We start from the raw sequence: 21,902 nt of genomic DNA on the forward strand, positions 1-21,902 counted from the left end.
ACATACGGATGTACATCTTTCTTTTTTGTCATGTTTTTTTGTTTCAAAAAATTATGACGCATGTGCTGAAATTTTTTTTAATTTTTTTTTTTTTTTTTAATAACAGAGTAGAGAAGGCTTTTAACATTGCCAGAGGGACCGAGGAAGGTTTCTTCTTCAAAATGGAGTTCAGAAAAATTTTCATATAAAATTAGGACAGTAAAGCTTTTTAATGAAAACTCGCTCACTCCATTTTTTACAATTTTTTACAACTTTGACAGGCTCCTTAACGAAAAAGGAATTCAACAATAAGGGCGATTGATTTAATCGCTTCAATACGAACCCTTTTCGTACTCTATTTATTTTCGAATAAAAACAATAACAAAAACTTTTGAATCTTCAAGATAACAAACCTAGCAGCCGAATATTATCGAGATCGCGAACTTTAAATATAACAAAAACATAGCCAAATATAATTAATAACCGCGAATCCGCGACACTCCCGACAAAAAAAAAAAAAAAACGAATTTTTAAATTTAAAATAATAAGTATAAACGAGAAAAATTACGATGTTTCCAAGGGATACAATTTGTTAATGGGACGGGTAAGTTTAGAATTTTTAGTTTCAACGATTGCTGATCTAACATTACTGTCTGAGCTAACATTAACATTAATTACTTTACCAACTTTCCACTCTCCTCTAGGACAAAATTTTTTATCACCTTCAATTAATACGATATCTCCTACTTTAGGAACTAAGTCTACTACATTTTTCTTTTGTTTTATACTAATATTACGTTCACGAAGACTAGTTAAATATTGAAATTTCCAAACGTTCCAAAATTGATTAATAATATCGTTAGATCTTTTCCATAAATTTACGATTACATCACGTTTAATATTTTTAACATTATCAATATCCGGAATAAAATCGAATTTGGTATTCATCAAATCATTAGGTGTTAATACATTACTATCATTTTCACCTACGTAAACAATAGGACGCAAATTAATAACAGAAGTTACTTCATACAACACGGTTCTCAATTGATTTTCTGTTATTATACAATTAAAAATTGTTTTCTTTAGCGACATTTTCACTATACCGATTAATCTTTCGTAAAAACCGCCATGCCACGGGGCATATTCAGGCAACAGTTTCCATTCTATCAAATTATTTTTACAAAAATCTATTACATCATTATCAGAAATTATTTGTTGCCAAAGATTTTCAAAAGCTGATTTGGTTATTTTAAATTGTGGCGCGTTGTCACTTATTACGAATTTTGGAATTGTGCGTAATGCTATAAAATTACGAAAAGCGAGTAGGAATTCTTGAGTGGTCATATTCTCTAAAAGTTCTAAGTGAATCGCACGCGTAATCATACAAACAAAAATACTAACAAATACTTTTTTCTGGACTGAGTTATCACTGACGTATAAAGGACCAAATGTGTCGATACCACAACAGGAAAACGGACTGCTTTGATTTACACGAAATTCAGGTAACGGAGGAATTGCAGGATATTTATATGGACCACCATCGTAGTATTTGCAGTTAGCACATTTTTTTAGAACGTAGTACACCGTCGATCTGCCTTTTGGAATCCAGAAATTTTTTCTCAATTCAGAGAGAGTATGCGAAACGCCAACATGATAGTTATCGATATGAATTTTTTCAATTAATAAGTGAGTGAAGTATTCTTTCTCAGGTAGAAGTATTGGAAACTTTGCATTATCGTCGAGACATGATTCAACCAGGCGTCCATGACAACGTATAATATTTTGTGAATCACGTTTTAAACCAAGCGGATTAGGTTGCGAAATATCAGGATAATTTTTGTTTTGGATATACATAATCCACTGGTTGAAAGCTTCTTCGGTTTTCTGAACAATATTATTCGGATTGACATTTTTCATGTAGCTTAACGTTGCATCAAGTAGATAGTTGAGGGTTTTAAATTGAGTACAATCGATTTTAAAAGGAGGCTGAATTACAGCTGTATTATTGGAGATAAGTACTGGTTCTGGTTCAGGTTCAGGTTCGGATTCAAATTGTAAATTCATTGCCTTTGGCCAAGCAACTTCCATCTCTTTCAACCATGTGGGGCCTTCCCACCAGAACGAATTCAAATCTTGCACTTCTGCACCGCGACTGGCTATATCAGCAGGATTTTCAGCAGATGGAACGTAGCGATAATTGAACGATTTATCAATTTTCTTCACAATTCTTTCTACAAATTTGGGCAAAACTTTTTTCGAACATAACCATGATAATACACATTTGGAATCGGACCATACATAAATATTTTTGATATTAACATCAGAAAATTCATTCTTAACGAAATTCACGATTTGACTACCGATATATATAGCTAACAATTCTAACTTTGGAATAGTTAAATTATTGCGAGGAGCGAGACGAGATTTAGCAAAAACGAGACGAGTTAAATTATTTTTCTTAACGTAAACAGTTGCAGCATAAGCTTTTTGAGACGCGTCAACGAAACAATGTAAATCAAAATCATTACAAGCATTAGTGCCACGAAATACGTACCGATCTATTTCTACATTCGAAATACATTTCAAGTTATCTAATAATTCTTTCCACGACTTTTGATCTTTCTCATCTAAAACATCATCCCAATCTAAGTTTTTGCCCCATAAATATCGAATAAATAATTTAGCTGGTAAAACAACAGGACACAAAAAACCTAACGGATCAAAAATCGAGGATACCTTTTTTACAACTTCACGTTTTGTAATAATAATAGTCGAATTAGTGAGTTTATGATTAATCACAAAAGTATCATTTTTAACATTCCATTTTAACCCTAAAATACTAATTTCAGATACATCTAAACGATCTTCTGGTTTTAAAACATTTTTAAGTTCATTACAATTCGTAACCCAATTACGTAAATTCATCAAAGCATCATTAAAACAAGATTTTGAAAAATTATAAAGATCAATAGCTTCATCTACCGAATCGACACTCAAGATAAGATTATCCACATAAAAACTTCTTAGTAATAGCGGAACGAACTTCGAATCATATTGATTTAAATGAAAAATTATTGTTAAAGTTAACAAAAACAGACTAGCAATAACACCGAACGGAATTTTAGTAAAGCGAAATATAATCAAATTATCGAAGTTTAGCGGTTTATTAAAATCTTTTATCCAAATAAATCTAACAAAATCGCGATCACGTAATTTCAAACCGATTTGCAAAAATGCTTTTTCAATATCAGAAGTTAATACAAAACATCTCAACATTAAGCGCAAAATCAAACCGCATAACGTTTCCAAAAGAACACGACCACGAAAAATACAATCGTTTAAGCTTTTATCAATTTTTCGAGATTTTGCAGAACCGTCATAAACAACTCGTAAACTGGTACTTTTACCTGGTGTCAGAACTTCGTGATGCGGAAGATAATGAACTAAATCTTCTTTATCGTTGATAGATTCGTTGACTCGTTCGATAATACCTTGAGACTCTTGGTATTTGATCACTTTGTCATATTCGTCGAATAATTCTTTGTTCTTTTCGAATTTTCTCATCTGAGATTTCAAACGACCGTAGGCGAGCCCTTTGTTCGATTTTAAATCAGGAGGGTACTCTTTCCAGGGCCAAGCTACTTCATAACGATTATCTATCAATTCTATATTATCATAAAAACTTTTTACCGCAAGTTCATCGCCAATATCCTCCACTGAGGTTGAATCATCTATCCCAATCGCATCTAATTTCCATAGGTTTTCTACCATTTCAATCTCGGAGAAGAAAACTGGAGTTTCGTGGTTTTTATCGATTCGACCAACAACCAGCCATCCAAATTTCGAATTGATTAACGAAGTTGAATCATCAATAATTACTTTTTCCATGACCATAAAATCGAACATGTAGTCATTTCCAATCAGGAGTTCAGGTACAAGATTTTTATCAACTTCAGCGAGCTTGAATTTCTTGAATCTGGAATCTAACTTAATATCGTGGTGATTTATTCGATTAATAATTTTAGGTATCGTATTTGCAGTGATTTTTATTTTTTCACCATCATTTGTAAAAATATCTAAACTAACGACCTTGGTTGAAATTTCTCGAGGAGCTTCGGAACAAATCGTAGAAATTCTAATCGTTTCATAATGAAGAGGCTTCAATTTTAATTTATCGGCCAACCTCGTAGTAATGTACGATCTTCTTGAACCGCTATCCAGAATTGAGGTAACTTTCTGAACACGACTTTCATTACCAACGTTGATTGTGGCTGCTAACAGGTTACCTTCTTGATCTTTCATTAGTAAAGATTCAGTTGGTTCAGGATTACTAACTTCTTTTGAAAATAATTTAATACATAAACTACGATGATGACTACGACGTTTCTTACAATGTACACATGGTTTGTTTACCGTACAGTCTTTAGCGAGATGACCAGGATTCAAACAAATGATGCAACGACCATTCAATTTCTTTCTTCGGTCTTCCAATGTCGTTATTTTGCTGCATTCATCGGAATAATGTGACGTTTCACCGCAATAGATACATTTTTTACTCGGTTTTCTATCACCAGTTATCAAGCTCTCTGTAGTACCTTTGAAAAAATCTTTTTTATTAGGATTATTATCGGATGACTCACTCCAATTCGTACCACAATATTGCTCTTGTTTCCATATCAATTCGCCAACTTTCTGCCTCAATTCGGATAAATCGTTACTTGCAACATCCAAATCGGCTTTCATAATTATATCAAATGGAAACTTCTTCATAATCATCGAGTACAGTATGGTGTTGTTTTGAATATTTTCACCTACACCTTCTAAAGCATGTAAATTCGATTCAATATTATCGTAAGTATTTCGCAAATTTTTAGTCCATTTGTTACTTTTTGGAATTTTCGTTAAATTATCGTATAATAAATCAATTAATTTCTTTTTATTACCAAACTTCTTTTTTACCATTTCGTATGCGATTGGATAGTTTGCAGCAGTGGTACCCATACCTTTCAACAATAATTCAGCTTCGCCTACCAGGTTATTTCTCAAGTACGTAAATTTATCAGTTGCTTCTAAATCAGTATTATGTACAGCTGAGTTGAACGAAGACCAAAACGATTCGAATTCAAGTAGATTACCACCATATTTCTTCAACTCCAACTTTGGTAACTTAATCGTAGCTTTTGAAGAAGAACAACAACTACCGCTACCACCAGATTCAGTTGTACACTGTCTTTTAAAACCTGGAACAGCACTGCTATTAGAGAATTTTTCGATACTGCTTTCTAATTTACCTTTAATGGCGATGTAGTCATCTTCGAATTTTTCTATGAAAGGGTCCAGATCCGGAACTTCGAAGTTGTCGAATTCGTCAAGTAAAGCAAGATAATTTTTATATATATCTTCGACCATTGTCAATTTCACTTTAACTTCGTTAAAATCTGCCGTCGCCAGCTTCTCACTTACGTATGACATACTTCTAGTCAGTGAAGAACGAAGTCTGGACTTTCGGGTGGATAACGCTTTTAGCTTTTCGGCATTTTCGCTGGTTTCCGGCATTTTTGGAATTTACCAACGAATTCGGAGGACGAAACGAACGATTATTTAGGATCAGCCTGCTACCATAACGAAAAAGGAATTCAACAATAAGGGCGATTGATTTAATCACTTCAATACGAACCCTTTTCGTACTCTATTTATTTTCGAATAAAAACAATAACAAAAACTTTTGAATCTTCAAGATAACAAACCTAGCAGCCGAATATTATCGAGATCGCGAACTTTAAATATAACAAAAACATAGCCAAATATAATTAATAACCGCGAATCCGCGACACTCCTGGTGCTACTTTTTTTTAGACCTTTTGGAGGGGAGGGGGGCTTGAAAAAATTGAGAATTGTATTCTAATTAAAAATCCAGCAACTTGAGGGAGAAGGTATGAAAAAATCTACCCAACTACCTTCCCAATGCACCATTCGAGTTCATTGAGCCAGATTTTAAAACGATTTTTGATGACCTAAGATTTTTCAAATGTTTCTGGAAGCACCAGAATGGCTGAAAATCTCCATCAGTGCATTTCCTACTACACGTATAACATTTCAGCTTCCCATCTTGATAAAGTAAAATTCTGTGAGTGTAAGGTTATTTCTTAAAATTTATTGAGACTCAAGAACTACTCAAAACAGCTCAAGTCAGACACTTTGACTGATCTTTGAAAACTTGGAAAAAATCCTTCGATCAATATTCAGCAATGTTTAGAACATATAGTATCTGATTTTATAATATTTTGTTCAACTTTTAAGAAATATGACTACTAATTAATTACAAAAAACTAAAGCTAATTCACCCAATTAAATTAAAGGATACTCCACTACCTTGCAAAAGCCAAATCACATATCTTGGTCCATGCTTTGACAACAAACTAAACTGGAAAAACCACATCAACCATCTAAAACAAGCATGTAACAATAGAATGAACCTATTGAGAAAACTATCTAGTACAACATATGGAGCAGACACTCAATCTCTTCTCAGAATTTATAAAGCTCTGATTTGCTCAAAATGTGATTATGGGTTGCCAACTTACTCTTCAGCTAAACAGTCAACTCTCAAATCACATAGAACACTATTCACAACACAGCTCTTCAGCTGGCAACTGGAGCCCTCAGAACTATTCCTATACACTTATTATATCAGGAAGCATCTGAAATCCTCCCTTCTATACGATCAAAACTCATCCTTTCAAAATTTTTCATTCACCTTAAAACTGTTGATAGTCTCCCTCTCACCATAGACTCAAAAGTTGATCCCAATCTTCCATATGCTTATGACTCATATCTCCATAAAGCCTCTTCCATTCTAAACTCCATTCAGATATATCCTCTTCCACCATTCTATCCAGAAAATCCTATAAAAACTAAGAATAATATTCTCTCATTTGATACATCATTGCTCGAACACACTCAACTAAATACTCAAATCATCAATAACTTTATTGCTCAGTATAATGATTTCATTTCGTTTTACACCGATGGGTGGAAATCCGTGGATTGCTGTGGTTGTTCGGTCGTTTGTGATTGTGAGGTTTCGCGATTTCCACTTCTGTGCTTGTTCAGTATTCTTTCATGTGAACTACATGCTGTCCTTACATCTTTAAACAAGGCAATTGAGAGCAGACTCGACAAAGTTGTGATCTTCACTGATTTACTAAATTCCATCTCACAACTAAGATCTAAATCTAATTGTAAGCAACATCCAATTGCCTCAGAAATCTCATCTCTCCAATGTGACATGGATGTTACCATAGCCTGGATTCCAGCCCACTCAGGAATTTTGGGAAATGAAACAGCAGACTTAGCAGCAAAGCAGTCACTAAGAATTTCACCTGTACTATGTAGAAATACCTGTTTCAGTATGTGATGTGATGGAAGCCAAATGTTCACGGTTAATTCCCAGCCAAAGCCACACCACCAACATTCAAGATTTAACTAGGAAGCAGGCTGTTGCCTTATATCGTGTACAAACAGGCCATACCCTCCTCACCCACTCTCATCTGTTCAAAAAAGAACCCCTCCAATATGCTCTACTTGCAAAGTCCAACTCACTATCTCCCACATCTTACTCACCTGTCAAGATCATACCAATTTAAGAAACTCACTCAACCTCCCTACAACTCTACCTGAAATAGCTCATAACCCTTCAGTCTTACTCTCCTTTCTCCAAAAATCCAACCTTCTTCCATTAATGTAACAGCATAAAACGACCCGTGCCTCTAGCCTTGTAGCTGTACAATGGCACAGTGACCAACCAACAGGTAACAGGTAAAATTAACAGAAATTTCCAAAAAGTGACCAATAATTTATTAAAAATAACTATATGGTAATCAACCTCCTCCCCCCCCCAAAAAAAATCAATCGCTAAAATGATGCCAAACTCTCACAAATGGATTTCCAATATTTTTTCATTTTTGTGTACTTCTGGAAATTTGAAAAAAATCCTGTGAAATTCCTATCAGCGTTGTTGGTGGATTACTGATCATAGGCGGTGGATTACTGATCATAGGCGGAGGTTATACTGACGATGTAAGATGCGGATGAAGATGTCTAGTCGCACCTGATTGGTTAGTGATAGTAAATTGACCAATCAAATGAAAGATGCGGCGATGAAAAGTTAATTTGATTTAACTTTTCATCTTCGTCCGCATCTTTCATCTTCAGTATAACCTCCGCCATATTTGGATAATTGATGATGATTTTTGGTAAATTACGGGTAATTTTTGAAGTAAAAACCTAGTAAATACGGGTTTGGTAAATTACTGATAATTTTTTTCGTCAATAACCAGTCATTTTTGGTGAATTGGTGACTTTTTGGAAATTACTGGTAATTTTGGGTGCATTACCAGCAATTTTGGTCAACTACTGATAATTTTTCATATCCAGTATATAGTTAACTTTTGGTAATTATTGGAAATAAAATCTGTTCAAGATTTTTAAGATGCCGATCCGCATCATGCTCAATTTAAAGATACTGGTAACGTGATGTGAAATTGACTCCTAAAAACGTAAAAATTGCAAGAAATTTTCAAAATTACATTCGATTTTGAAAATGATTTTGAATAACTTAGAAAAGCATATTTTTAAAAACTTGAAAAAAAATCGATACGTTTGTCAAAATTCTGTACGTCAAACTTTCAAATTGATTTTCTTGAATTTTGATAAACTCCGAAAATTTTGAAAAAATGATCAATTTCAGACATCTTGAGTAACGCTGAAGCAGACTTTTATATCTGAAGTCTGACCACTGACCTTCAAGAACTTGGGATACTTTCGAACATTTTGTACATTTTTTTTTTTTTTGGAAATTTTCAACTCGCTTCCGAACAATAAGATGAAATCGTACACAGAAAAATAAAACTTTTAATTATGTACTCTGTTAGGCAACTCTATTCGAGTCCTTTCCTGTTATAAAACTCAAAATATAAACAACCACACCAACCTAACTAGCTACGTCTAAACATGGAATAAAAACATGTAAAAAACTGTATAATAAAAATCTCTATTTTTTTTACCGGCAGCGAAGGAGAATTTTTTCCTAAAAATTTCCCTTGCCCTAATTTTTATTAACCACAATTCCCTCCTGCCTTTCTCGTACAGATATTTCATTTTCGGAAATTTCCCCTCAACTATATTCAGTACTCTTCTTCTTCGCTCAACCGAAACTTCAACATAAATAGGTATGTCACATTTAAGCAGAATTTCACCGCATCCGAACTCATTAAAAATCAAAAAAAAATCATCGCTACAGTAATTATAAATTCAAATTTTCGGTAAAACAATGGACCGAGTATTCGCACCGCCACAATACATATTTCTCTCTCATTACCGCTACCAAAATTTTACTACACCTAACACAGAAAATACTTCTTTTCTACAACTTCTACGTAATCCAATCCAACAACATGATATCTATGCCTCAATCAAACATTCAGCTGTAAAAAATCTGATGATTGGATTTCAATTTCCGAGAAATTCAACTCATTGAAAAAAATTGTCACGTAGAATAAAAACTGAAGAAAAAAAAATTCACAAATGACCTTGAACCTGAAGGCGCGTGTGGCTTTTGTGAATAAGGTACCGTGAAGCGAACATTAAAATACGAGGTTTTTATCCATTGGGTAGTAATATTTTTTGTAAAACTATTATTTATCGCCCGGATTGAGTAATCGTTACTAAAATAAGCTGAAATTTTCACGTAATTGGTTTAATAATTATACCCATGCGGTCGACTGACGACTGACTGAGCTACAGCTCTACCAATCCTACCTACTGTAGCTTATCAGCTAACTTTAAGTCAGCATGTTATCAAAGTTATCGCCCAATGTGGTATTATACTTACAAGTATACCTACTACTTGCAAAGTACAGGGTGTTTATACAATTCTAGTCCAGGATGATAAAACTTTGGTTCACTTATAAGGAAAAAAAATATTATTTTGGTAAACCGAAGCACAAGTTGATTGTTTATTTATAGTTTCGACTTCTAAATTACCCTTTTTTTCATCGAATAATTTCAGAGCTACCAACTCGACACGAAGGTATCAATAATTCAACAAAAAATTGATTCCAATCTTCAACAAGTACTCGAAAAAATCAATACCACGTTCTCATCGTACCAAAAAGTAGGAAAATTGAGAACCTGACTAATAAAGGAGGCCCCACACCAACCGATACAAAAGCTCACCCGATAACGACGAAAATGCACTAGGTCGAATCAATTTGTTATCGTATTCATATATTCAAGAATTAATTGAAATTTCCATAGGCGAGCTTTTTTTTTTCTTACAATAAAACCGATGTCAATGTCAAATCGATCCGCATTAGTCACGTAGGCCACCGAAAAACCCCCAAATTCTTCGACTCACGTACTCACCCTGAATGATCGCAACCGCTTCTAGAAACAATTCCCAACTCAGCACATCAACACTAGCAATTTATTTGAAAAAATTTACGTTAAATTTGAAAATTTCAATAACCTGAACTTTAACACACACTACACCGACGACTACACACGACGATGAGGCAATACTGACGAATAAAAAAAAAAACACGTTCGACTTGAGCTTCGATGATACACACATCGACCGACTAGGTGACTTGCTAATGAGCGAACTGGTCTTAAAAATAAAAAAATATCGAACGTATGACTGCGTATCTTCTACAATCCTACCTAGTTCGGGTTAATTTACGAGTAAACCGACCAGAACACAGGTATAATCCAGGTACACGAGTACTTTTCGGTCGTCTTAATTGCATAAGTCTCTAATCTATCCAGTCTCGAGTTACGAATTCTTTTCAAACTGTTACGAATTTAATGCTCGAATACGGTTGTTCTTCTTCTGGTCTCCAGCGTTGAGGAGTGATTCTGTTTCCGGTGTCTAAAAATAAAACTAGAGTGATCAATTTTGATAGAATAATTTCTTACTAAACGATCCCAGATCATATTTTAATAGACTAAGGAACGATAGACGATGAGATGATCCTTGCTAATGTGACTAAAAAAGTCAACGTAGAACTTCTCACAAACGTATCAATACTCCTCGAAAATCAAACTTCTCTGTGCAAGGTCAAACCTCGAACCTCAACCAACGAAAACTAAAAAGGGTCACTCGTATACTAGAATTATTTTCACTCATGAATAAATAATAACAGGAAGACAATGGTCGAGGGTGTACAAGGTTAACGACCACAGACCACAGTGATCATTTTCATTTTTCACACATGGAAATTTTCATCGTAACATTCCATTCCAGTGCAGAAAACTACTCGTACTCTCATTTTGAAACATTATTACTCGGTGATGATAAAGCAACAGGTCGTCGTCGGTGTGATGAAAAGCTGTACTTTGCTCATCTCGTTGAACGGATCTGCTATCTGAGATGTAATAAAGACGATTTATCGTTTACTATCGATGATAACGAATATGTAATTAGCTCGAATGTCTCCTTGTAGCATAACCGGATCAGAAGGGAGTGTTTTTTGAGCCCTGAGTGATGTAATACTCAATATTATATGTATTGTGATATAGTAAAGATGATACTGGATTCTCTCCGGTTTAGTTTTTTGTATAATTGTACGATAGAACGATCGAATACTGAATTACCTACTGGTGGACAAAGTATCGAAAAATAATATAGATAGAAAATAAAAATATACCTACAACTTGATTACGCCAGCTTACCTTTTTTTATTTACTGCAGTACGTTGTCGCCTTCGAAGAACACACTTGAAAACGTGTTTTAAAGTTGTAAATCACACACTAGGAAACCAAATTTATATCAAAACATTATTAAAGAGTACGAAAATGGCACATTAAACTACACAACGATCGCGAATCATGTAATATAAACGACATTTACACAATAAATTCAAGTAAAATAATACACATTCGCAAATTACACCTTTTTACTGCGTGATAACAGAATAATTCGAACTGGAAGTGGGAATGGAAACCACGTTCGTATTCGATTACATGGTTACGGCAACACTGCGCAGTGAAGATGCGCACTAGCGCAACTAGCGACGAACGAATGATTCGTTCATAAGAAGTATCTTTGCTTCCCTCCCCCCCCCCATCCACACCATCTTCCATAAAATTTTGCAAACTTTACAAACTAATCACTCGTAATCAGTCTAATCAGTTATCTCAGTGACTTGATGATCTGAAGTATTTAATACACATTTTCATGGCTAAAAAAATCGATCTTAGAAAACGAGTTTTGACAAAAAGTATGAAACTATTCCATGTCAGGGCCCTCAGGGCCTTTGTTTTGTCTTTGTCACATCAGAATATTAATTGTCATAAATAATTTGATAATATGATTGTCTATCTATCTAGATTCAAATATGGCAGAACCTTTCGTCACAACCGATTTCATCAGAATGCTTTGTGCTAAAATTGAAAAGTGTCCAGATTTGAAAGTCTATCATCTTGTGTACATGCAGGACCACTTTAATGAAAAGTAAGCAGACCGAATAGGGTAATTCCCATCGACCTTTTATTCCAAAGGTCGATGGTAATTCCTATCATTTATTTTAATTGAACAATGTGATACATTAATTTATTCAAAACTATGGGCCTACAGTTGGAAATAGCGAACTGAAAATTTCCGAACTTTACTTCAAAGTAGAAGTGATCCTCGGACAACAAGTGTCCTCAGACGAACAACAACGAAAAAAAGAGGCAAAGAGGCCCGTTTGTACGGAAGCGGAGCAATTATTAGATATTGTGAGTGATTCTGGAGAAGATTACACTGAGTGTAAGTCTGTTATGATGAACCACTGCACTGTGATACTTTTATTATGAAAATAATCATTATCATGTTACAGTTCCATTAACTGATGATCAAAGAAAACTCTTCTCTGATGCTCTGAAATCCGATCTATTACACAGATATAATTACGTAGGTGGTCCGTATTGCACATTTAAATCCATTGAAGAAGTGCGCGAAGATGCTCGGGAAATTATAAAAATACTTCCATTAGGAATGAAAGCAAGAGCTGAATTGGGCTTCTCAGGGAAACGTGATTATTGATTAAACTGTTGATCAATTTGAGTGTGTAACAAGTGTGTTAAGTACAATGTGATTCGTCCTCCATTCCTCCATTCCTAATTCCTATGTACTGTAGTTCAACTATGGAATAGTTCACTTACAAAATGTATAAAATAATATAAAATTAATCCATGGAAATTCGTGATTTCGATTTTATATAATTTTGTTGTGGTTTTTTTCTGCTAAGGGTTGTAAATTATCCTTACAATGCCTGGGGATAGCACAAATAATGATGTCTATCACATTTTTTCGTCAAATGCCATAACCATAGCCACAGAGCAAGAGCATGAAATTTTAATAATTTATTACAAGAAATTTGGGGGAAAAATTGCACCTCCCAAATACTCTGCCACTTTTCATTAAGAAATAATATTATTATAAATAGGTACAACAATTAAAGCGATCATCAAAGACTTCCCATGTTTTGATTTTTGTGCTTCAGCTAGCATTCCTGCTCACCTCAGTTAAACCATGATATCAAACTTTCGATGTCTCAAGCTAAAAGCTGATTTTTAGAAAAGACAGAAAACTAGCCGAATTAATTGCTAAAGCCAAAAGTTTCAGTTTTTTCTTTTGGAAGTTAGAAATAACAGAAAGACCAGTTTCATTTTGAAGTTTTCAATCCCTGAAATTTGGGGTCTTTTGGGGGACATTTTATCACACGTGATTAATAACACAATTAGAGTCAAGCTACGAGTAGAATGAATGAAATTCTAGCTAGGGTAAGGAAATAATTTGTTTGAAGTAGGTACTAAAGAAGCGGAGGCCTGGAGGGGGTATTTTGGGTCTTTTTTGAATGATCAAAAATTCAAATCAAAAAATGAGCATTAAACTTCTTTTAAATTGGATTTGAGTTTGACAAAAATTGAAAAGAAAGTTTGCTTTGAGTAAGATCCCAGATCACAAGAGATTACTGGTTCTCAGCTCCTGGTTAAGCCAGTAATCCTCAAAAGTTAGTTGTTTATTTTGAAGCTTCCAGTAAGCAGATTTTTAGATTCTTTAGTTCTGCAAAAATTGTCACAAAAAGGACGGAAGCTCAAATTTTCAAAAATCGTTTTTAGTAGCCTAGTATAGGTAAAACTTCAAACTCATCATTTCAAGAATCGGATTCGCAAAATAAAAAAAATCCTACCAAGGCTCCTGAACCCGAACAACCCATAGGTTTAGGTATCATTACTATCACCGATCAAATCAATCAAATTTAGGTGATTGAAAATACATACAATGTACCTAGCTAATTCAAATTTCAACGTTCTGTCTCAATTTGATCAAATTTCAAATTTTTCATGGGAAAATAATAAGCTAAATTTATGTTTTTAAAAATTCATCAAACAACGAAAAATGTAATTCAGCTTCTGGAATTTGGTTTGGAGATGTATTTTTGGATGCTCTTTTGATTTGAAAAAATTGGATTTCTTCATTCAAGAATTGCCTGTCTTAATTTCAGAGAAATTTCGAATGAATGAGTGAAAATATTAATTTAAGGACGCTTTAGCATCTACACTTTTTTGCATCCACAATACATTTTTACATTGTTTTCTTTCTTTCATTCAAAATCTTCTCTTCCAGCAAAAACGTCTTGTGCTGGATTTGTTTTTCATTTTTGAGTTTTTTATGATCATAATTTTGTAAACAAAAATATTTTAAATTGAAAGGAAAAAAGAATGTGAGATTGTGTTTTCAACAATGTTTTTTGGTTTTTAAATATTTTTTCACAAGTATCCCATGAGTATCCCAGTCCTTTTTCAACGTGAGCAAAAATGAAATGAGATTTTTTGTTGGTCACTATTTTGGGACTTTGAAAATCTTTTGTCAGAATTTTTGAATTGTAAGAAATGCTTCAAATTTTTGAAATAGTATGTATATTATTTTTGTGCTAAGAGCAATATACATTCAAAATTTTGAATTTTATCCAAATTAAAACAAAAAAAAAATCATTGAAACTCAACTTTTTATTATTTACCTGAAAGTATTATTTTGGATTTTTGGAAATATTTTTTTAAATTTTTTATCGTTTAGAAATACATTCTTCAAATTTTCAAATAAAGTACATATTACATATTTCTTGAACCTAGAACAATATTAGAAATTTTTATTTTACTTTGTTTTTTGAAATAGGTACTTGTTTTGTTGATATTTTTATGTCACACCTATTCCACAAGTATCCCAAGTATCTGAATCAATTCGTGATAAATATTAATGACAGAATGAAAAAATATGTATTTTATTTTCTAAAATAGGTACACGATGAAAATATACAGACATAAGGGAAAAAAGTCATACACGTAAAATAACAAACACTCTGAAAAAAATGGAAAACTTTACGAAAGTATGCAATAAATAAAAGTAACAATCTAATTACGTAGGTACAATTCGAACACAAATACTGTACAGAATATGCACAAAATAACAATATCGTGGGAAAATAATTACAAAAAACCCTACTTTTCACCACGTATAAAATATAATCTTCTAGTAGGAACATCTCAACACTAATCGTCGTCTAATTCGTCTATATCGGAATACACATAAATCGACACGTTTCCATCGCTGTCTTCGTCTTCTTCTTCGTACCGGGAAGAGGTAGCATTATCTGGTAAAATTTGCATCGACGCTTCGGTCATGTATTCTTCGACTTCTTCGATACTCGCTCCGGCAACTCCCATGTTGCTTTCATCTCCGGTATCAGTTCCAGCCAAATACTGATCTTCTTCCATGAACATAGGGGTATCTTCGTTGATGGACATGGTTTTCTTGATACTATCGTACTTGACTTCGTCGTCTAAACTGCGTAAATTATGCGTAATGAAGACCAGCTTCGCAGCTCTCGAGCTAGATAAATTATTGGAGTGTTTGGCTTGTAGAAGATCATACGACTTGAAACTTTTTTCAGAACTAGCTGTGGTGGCCGGGCTGAGTAAAATGGCTGATGCGAGCCTGGCCAGAGGAGACGAAGAACAGATACCGTTCCACCAAGACGTCGACGGTAGTTCTTTACCTTCGCCTGGATGTGTTTCTAGTGCTTCCCATACGAAACTCTTACTCCATAGGCCTTGCTTGGTACGGTACAGAGCCAGATCGGAGATCACTTCGGTTTTATTTACGCCTAAGATCGGAGCCAACGAAGAAATATACGAAATACCTTCGATTATTTCGTCGCCGTTCAAAGCTTCGCCTTTGGTTCGAGGGTCGAGTAAATTAGCAGCGTAATGGATACTATGCAGGGCGAGATTTTTACGTTCTTCGAAAGCGGTGAACGCTTCGTTAGCGTCGAATTTCATCTTAACGGCCAGTTTAGGAATGAAAGAGTTCAGATGTTTACGAATAGTCTGAAATAATACTGGAAGTACGGACAGTGTGTTTTGTTCGTTTTCCAATAAATTAATAATATCCGAGATAGGTTTCAGTAAATCGTAAATAGTCTTAATGCTGAGCCAAAATTCCGGATCCAAGATATTGTGGATGGTCAGCTCGAGAACGACTCCAGCCTCGTCGTGCACAGCCAAAGATTTCAGATTCGTCTCGTTACTGATGAAAGTCTCCAAGCAATGTACGATCGAATCTCGTTGCGATTTAATCGGCAGCACTAAATCCAACGGTTTTTCATTATCGATTTGAGAACATATCACCGTATAAATGTTACGCAGCGTCAATGATGATTTCAGTTTACGAATTATACTGGTGGCGATATTTGTGACGCTTCGAATCGGCTCGATACGACAGATATCTTGTAAAAGGAAACCGAGTGATAGAGCTGAGCAACAGTAGAAAGCAATGTTACTCGAGTACTTGCTATTGAAAAGTTGCGCCACTTTTTGCGTGTTTTTTACATTATCTGTCATCACCGAGACGAATTTTTCGGCGCCGATTTTGTCGAATACTTGATGGATAAGCTGCAGCAGGAATTTCGCGCTGTGGCGATTGCCGCCTCCTAATAAGGTTTTGTACAGGACTGGACCGGTCGGCGTTACGATCACCATGTTGATTAACGAATCGTCTCTGCGAAAATACAAAAATTATTAGTTTTTTCAAGTTTGAAAGAGGCGCAGAAAAAAAAGGGAAGATTGTTTTAAAACAAAACACTAAACAGAAAATCAAAAATTTTCGCCAAATTTTGTTTTGAGCACTTTTGAAGAATTTTGAGGATAAACTTGGATCATCGTGATTTTTGGGATTTATGAAAAAAGTGTCACGTGACTTATCAAAATGGATAGAAATTTTCAGAGGAATTTGAACATTTTTATAAAAAATAGTTTTGAACTCAAAATTGGGTCAAGATTTCTGGAATTTTTGAAAAAGTGCAATTTGATCTACTACACCAGAGTATATAATATTTCGTATAAAATTCAAATATTTTTACAAAATAATTTTTTTTGAGCTTTTTCAAAAAATTTTGAGCTCAAACATGGACCATCATTTTCAAGGTTTTTGAAAAAAAATTCACGTGATTCATCAAAATGGGTTGAAACTTTACAAAAAATTCAAATATTTCAACAAAAATGTTTTTTTTTGAGAATTTTTGAAGAATCTTTAGCCCAAAATTGGATTAGGATTTTTGGAATTTTCGACATTTCATAAGAAATTCAATAATTTTTACGAAAAATTTTTTTGAGGTTTTTCAACAAATTTTCAGCTTAAACTTGGGCCATCATTTCAAGGTTTTTGAAAAAAAATTTCATAAGATCCATCAAAATGGGTTGAAACTTTGCAAAAAATTCAGATATTTCAACAAAAATGTTTTTTTGATTATTTTTGAAAAATCATTAGCTCAAAATTGGATCAGGATTTTTGGAATTTTCGAAAAAGTTCTATCTGACCTACTAAACTAGAGTAACATTTCATGAGAAATTCAATAATTTTTACGAAATAATTTTTTTGAGCTTTTTCAAAAAATTTTGAGCTCAAACTTGGGCTATCATTCTCAAGGTTTTTGAAAAAGATTTCATCTAATTCATCAAAATGGGTTGAAACTTTGCAAAAAATTCAAATATTTCAACGAAAATGTTTTTTGATCATTTTCAAAGAATTTTGAGCTCAAAATTTTGATGAAAATTATTTTTTTGAAGTTTTTTAAAAGAATTTGGTGCTTTTAAATTTAGGTCATGATTATTAAAATAATTGGAAAAATTGTCACGAGACCCTCTACATCTAAACTGAATTTGAAATTTTGTGCAGATTTCAAAGATTTCTACAAAAATGCATTTTGAGCACTTTCCAAAGAACTTATGGCTAAAAACTTGATCAAGAAACTGGAGATTTTTGAAAAAGTATCACGAAATCCCCCTCAAATAGGTTAAGATTTTTCGAGAATTTCAAAAATTTCGACAAACATGTTTTTAAAGCTTATTTCAAAGATTTTTCGGCTAAAATTAGGTCGTGATTTTCAAAATCATCGGAAAAATTCGTCATTTGACCTACAAAGATGGATTAATATTTCAACGAAAATACCTACGTAATTTTTGAAGACTTAAGATTTTAGTTGGGTGATATCTTTGATAGTTTTGAGACCGATATCGAAAAAATCATCAAAATTGGTCAAAATTTAGCTAGAAAAACAAAATTTTCTATAAATTTTTTTTCAAACACCTTCAAAAAATGTTGAATTTTCTAGATCTCTGCAAAAAAGCTACGAGATTAATCAAATTGAGATACATATAATTTCAAGGGATAGATAGTAAAAAATTTCTATCAATACTTCTTTTGAGCACTTTTGAAAAATTGCATCTTCAAATTTGGTTAAATTTTGGAAGCGACTCATCAGAAAAGGTTGAAATTATGACAGAAAATTAATTATGTATTGAAAATGCTTTGAACTTGAAATTTTACAACAAAATAATGAAACATTTCCATAAGAGTGGCAAACAAATTTTTTTCAAAGTGATAGAGATAAATCAATCAAACTGAAAGCAGTGATTTTATAAAATTATTCAAAAAAAGCTCTAGAGAGAAAATTTTGATACACGTTTTTCTAAAATTTTAGCCCATTTTGAAATATTGCAGGACTATTTGTCAAAAATCCTGAAAATCATGACTCAAATTGATGGTTCAACTTAGATTTTCTTCCAAAATTTTAACTCATTTCGATAAGTTGCATGACATCTTTCTCAAAATAAGACCCAAGTACGGGCTCAAAATTCTTTAGAATAGCTCAAAAAACATTTTTGTCGGAATATTTCAATTTCTGACGAAATTTCAAACAATTTCGATAGGCCACACGCTACTTTTACATAAACCCAAAAGCATAATAGAATTTTAGGCTCAGAATTCTTCAAAAATGATCAAAAAATAATTTCGTCAAAATATTTGAATTTCTCACAAAATTTCAATTCATACTGAAGAGTCGCATGACACTTTTTCAAAAATTTCAAAAATATCATTCAATTTAGGCTTTAAATTCTTCACAAACGTTCAAAAAATATTTTCGTCAAAATATGTACCTATTTAATTTTTTTTTTGGAGAGAGATTATGAAAAATGAAAGAGAAAGTGGGAGAAGGCTTGAATAAAACTTTGCCAAGAAAAATCAGTACGGTATTCTCACATAATTTGGTTTTGACTTCATTTGAAAATATTTTGAAAAATGATGTAGCCTAGATTGATCGAATTTGATCATTTTCGTCAACGAATTTATTCTCATCTCCTCAACTACTTCACAAAAAAAAATAATTACTTTGAATTCGACCATCCAAAAAGCTGCAAAGATAAACTAGCCGACGTCTGAAGCTTCTCCTCCACCGCTCTTCTCATACACATGTATTCGTTATCTAGAAGTGTGGTACACAGATGATGTCTCGTGGGAAGAGCTAAATTCGGTCTTATTTTCTTGAAACACGCGATCCAAAATGGATTTTCAATAAAATCAAACGAAGTACCGCTGGCGTAACACGCTCTAGCCATCAATGTCCAAATAATCGTCTACAAAAAAAAACGAAAATATTAAAATACATCTCAAAAATTCACCACTCAACTGCACAAAACTATACTTACAGTTTCTCTTTTGCTCAATTTACGAATAGAATTCAAAACATTGGAGAAATCCATAGATTCTTGATTTTCGCCAACTTCCACAAATTCAGGAGCACCGTACGAGCCCAACGAATCGTACATATCGACAGAATTACGCGACATACCTTCCACTCTGGTGATCAGGTGCCTTTTAATCTTAAACGATCGTTGTACCTCGATCGGGCATTTCGAACATCCTATTAAATGTTGCTTCATTCTCGTAACGTTCTTGGCGTACTTCTTTTTGCAGAAATTACATTCGTACGTGGCGCATTTATCGTTGGGTTTCTCAGCTAACTTGGTGTAATGCTGGTAAACTATGGAGTTACCTTCGCTGTCGTGTTGGGAATCGTTCTACGGAGCAAAAAATACACAGAATGAAAACCATATCAACTATGGAAGGTTCAAGTTGAAAGAATCGCTCGAATACAAACCCCAATTTGCATCGGTTCGCTACGATCTCCTCCTCGATCTATATAGCTGACATTTTCCGAGTATTGGTGCGATTCTTCCATTTCAACTAGCTCGTGCGAAGGTGCTTCCATCTTGATTAGATGTTCGTACACAGCCGGTGATCCCATTAAATCACTTTTCATCAGAGCTGCCTGTAAGGAGCTCTTGTGACGTCTTATATTCAGTGTTTTCTTGACTGCGACCGGACATTGAGAGCAGGCTTGCAGATGTAGCTTCATTCGAGTGACGTTCATAGCGTAACGTTTGCGGCAATAAGCGCATTCGTAGGTTTTGCATTTTTCATTAACGTTATTCGTATCGACTTGATTGAAGTGTTGGCCAATTACGGCCGGATTATCCGGTGTCGGAGGCATAATCGTGGATTATCTGTTGACCAAACGAAACATACCAGTTAGAATTACCCAGAAAAAAGAACAACATTACTAGTATCTTAATTAATTCGCCATATTCAGATCGAACTAGTAAATTATGGAATATCTTAGTCAGCAATTCGGCGGTAATGTGTTTTCTGTTCAAAGAATGGTTAATTTTCGGTATTTTTGAAAATAACCCCAGTACGTTACGTTGGTAATAAATTAATCTTGATAATGCGAACGGTCATTTCGTAAACGATGGTAATTTCGTTTCGTGTTCCCCACCATCATCGAAGTAATCAACGTTCGTAGTCGTACTTTTCTTCACCATAGCGAAATATTGAGAATATAATTACGGTAATTAAGTAAATACTGCGGCCGACGGTCGATATAACTGGTTCATTACGATGATAATTCTTCGTGCTAGATTCAAAAGTGACAGTACGATCGAGAATTAGAATGATCTGCGAGCTGAATAGGTGAATACTGATAACAATACTTGGAAGTGAATATGGCCAAGATGGAAACGAACCGCTGAAGACGTGTTGACCGGAGACCGAAGCTGATGTAATTATCTTCAGAAATCACATTCCGCCGATTTATCATTAATTACGTGATCGATCACTACTTATTACGATTAAATATGATATAATTTTGGCGCCTTTTCACCTAAGAAATAAATATTATACCATTACTTACAGAGAAATTACATAAATACGTATGGAAATTACACGAAGAAAAAAAATAAACACACGTAGATTTTGATACGTCTTTGACCGCGTAATTACTGGTAATTACTTCTAAATAATTGGAATTCGCGAATTAATGGTCACTTTCGCGAATTAGCATCACAATAATACCGATATATTTATACTTATTTCATTAATTAACCGCAGTAGAGTCGAAATAATAACGAAATAGACTTCTAAACGGTACGTTGACGATACGAGGCGGACATATTGTTCACATTTCGTGTTATTTTCG

General features: G+C 33.8%; 3 protein-coding genes across 11 annotated transcripts in view; 1 reads left to right on the forward strand and 2 right to left on the reverse strand.

Annotated features, from left to right (window-relative positions):
- LOC135849169 (NADPH--cytochrome P450 reductase) overlaps positions 1-11,986 on the reverse strand; it is a 64,127-nt gene extending 52,141 nt beyond the window's left edge. The window contains exons 1-2 of one of the 4 annotated variants that reach the window (XM_065369476.1): positions 4,635-6,348; positions 3,673-4,577 (exon numbers count right to left, since the gene is read on the reverse strand). In XM_065369476.1, the coding sequence (XP_065225548.1) occupies positions 3,673-4,577; positions 4,635-5,538 (1,809 nt within the window). In that variant the 5' untranslated portion in view covers positions 5,539-6,348. Of the gene's footprint in view, positions 1-3,672; positions 6,349-10,407; positions 10,641-11,715 lie in introns of those variants that run through there. The other 3 variants (XM_065369448.1, XM_065369458.1, XM_065369467.1) reach the window with 3 other exon arrangements.
- Positions 11,987-12,107: 121 nt separating this feature from the next.
- On the forward strand, positions 12,108-13,225 carry LOC135849197 (uncharacterized). 3 transcript variants are annotated; one of them, XM_065369510.1, is made up of 4 exons: positions 12,108-12,263; positions 12,373-12,496; positions 12,612-12,793; positions 12,864-13,225. In XM_065369510.1, exons 1-4 carry the CDS (start codon positions 12,221-12,223, stop codon positions 13,067-13,069), a joined length of 555 nt encoding a protein of 184 aa, XP_065225582.1. In that variant the 5' UTR covers positions 12,108-12,220; the 3' UTR covers positions 13,070-13,225. The 3 variants fall into 3 exon arrangements, with proteins under 3 accessions (XP_065225582.1, XP_065225599.1, XP_065225590.1); XM_065369527.1 differs by having other exon boundaries at positions 12,612-12,762; XM_065369518.1 differs by having other exon boundaries at positions 12,620-12,793.
- A 2,070-nt stretch (positions 13,226-15,295) lies between these two features.
- On the reverse strand, positions 15,296-21,902 carry LOC135849215 (uncharacterized). Of its 4 annotated transcripts, none has more exons than XM_065369547.1 (7): positions 21,673-21,902; positions 21,451-21,587; positions 21,275-21,341; positions 20,526-20,931; positions 20,074-20,445; positions 19,757-20,001; positions 15,296-17,086 (listed from the first exon to the last, which is right to left on the reverse strand). In XM_065369547.1, the coding sequence occupies exons 4-7, from the start codon at positions 20,916-20,918 to the stop codon at positions 15,580-15,582; spliced, it is 2,517 nt and encodes an 838-aa protein (XP_065225619.1). In that variant the 5' UTR covers positions 20,919-20,931; positions 21,275-21,341; positions 21,451-21,587; positions 21,673-21,902; the 3' UTR covers positions 15,296-15,579. The 4 variants fall into 4 exon arrangements, with proteins under 4 accessions (XP_065225619.1, XP_065225628.1, XP_065225636.1 ...); XM_065369556.1 differs by having other exon boundaries at positions 21,418-21,587; XM_065369564.1 differs by lacking the exon at positions 21,275-21,341.

The sequence above is a fragment of the Planococcus citri genome, chromosome 1 (genome assembly GCF_950023065.1).
Source record: "Planococcus citri chromosome 1, ihPlaCitr1.1, whole genome shotgun sequence".
Classification (NCBI taxonomy): domain Eukaryota; kingdom Metazoa; phylum Arthropoda; class Insecta; order Hemiptera; family Pseudococcidae; genus Planococcus; species Planococcus citri.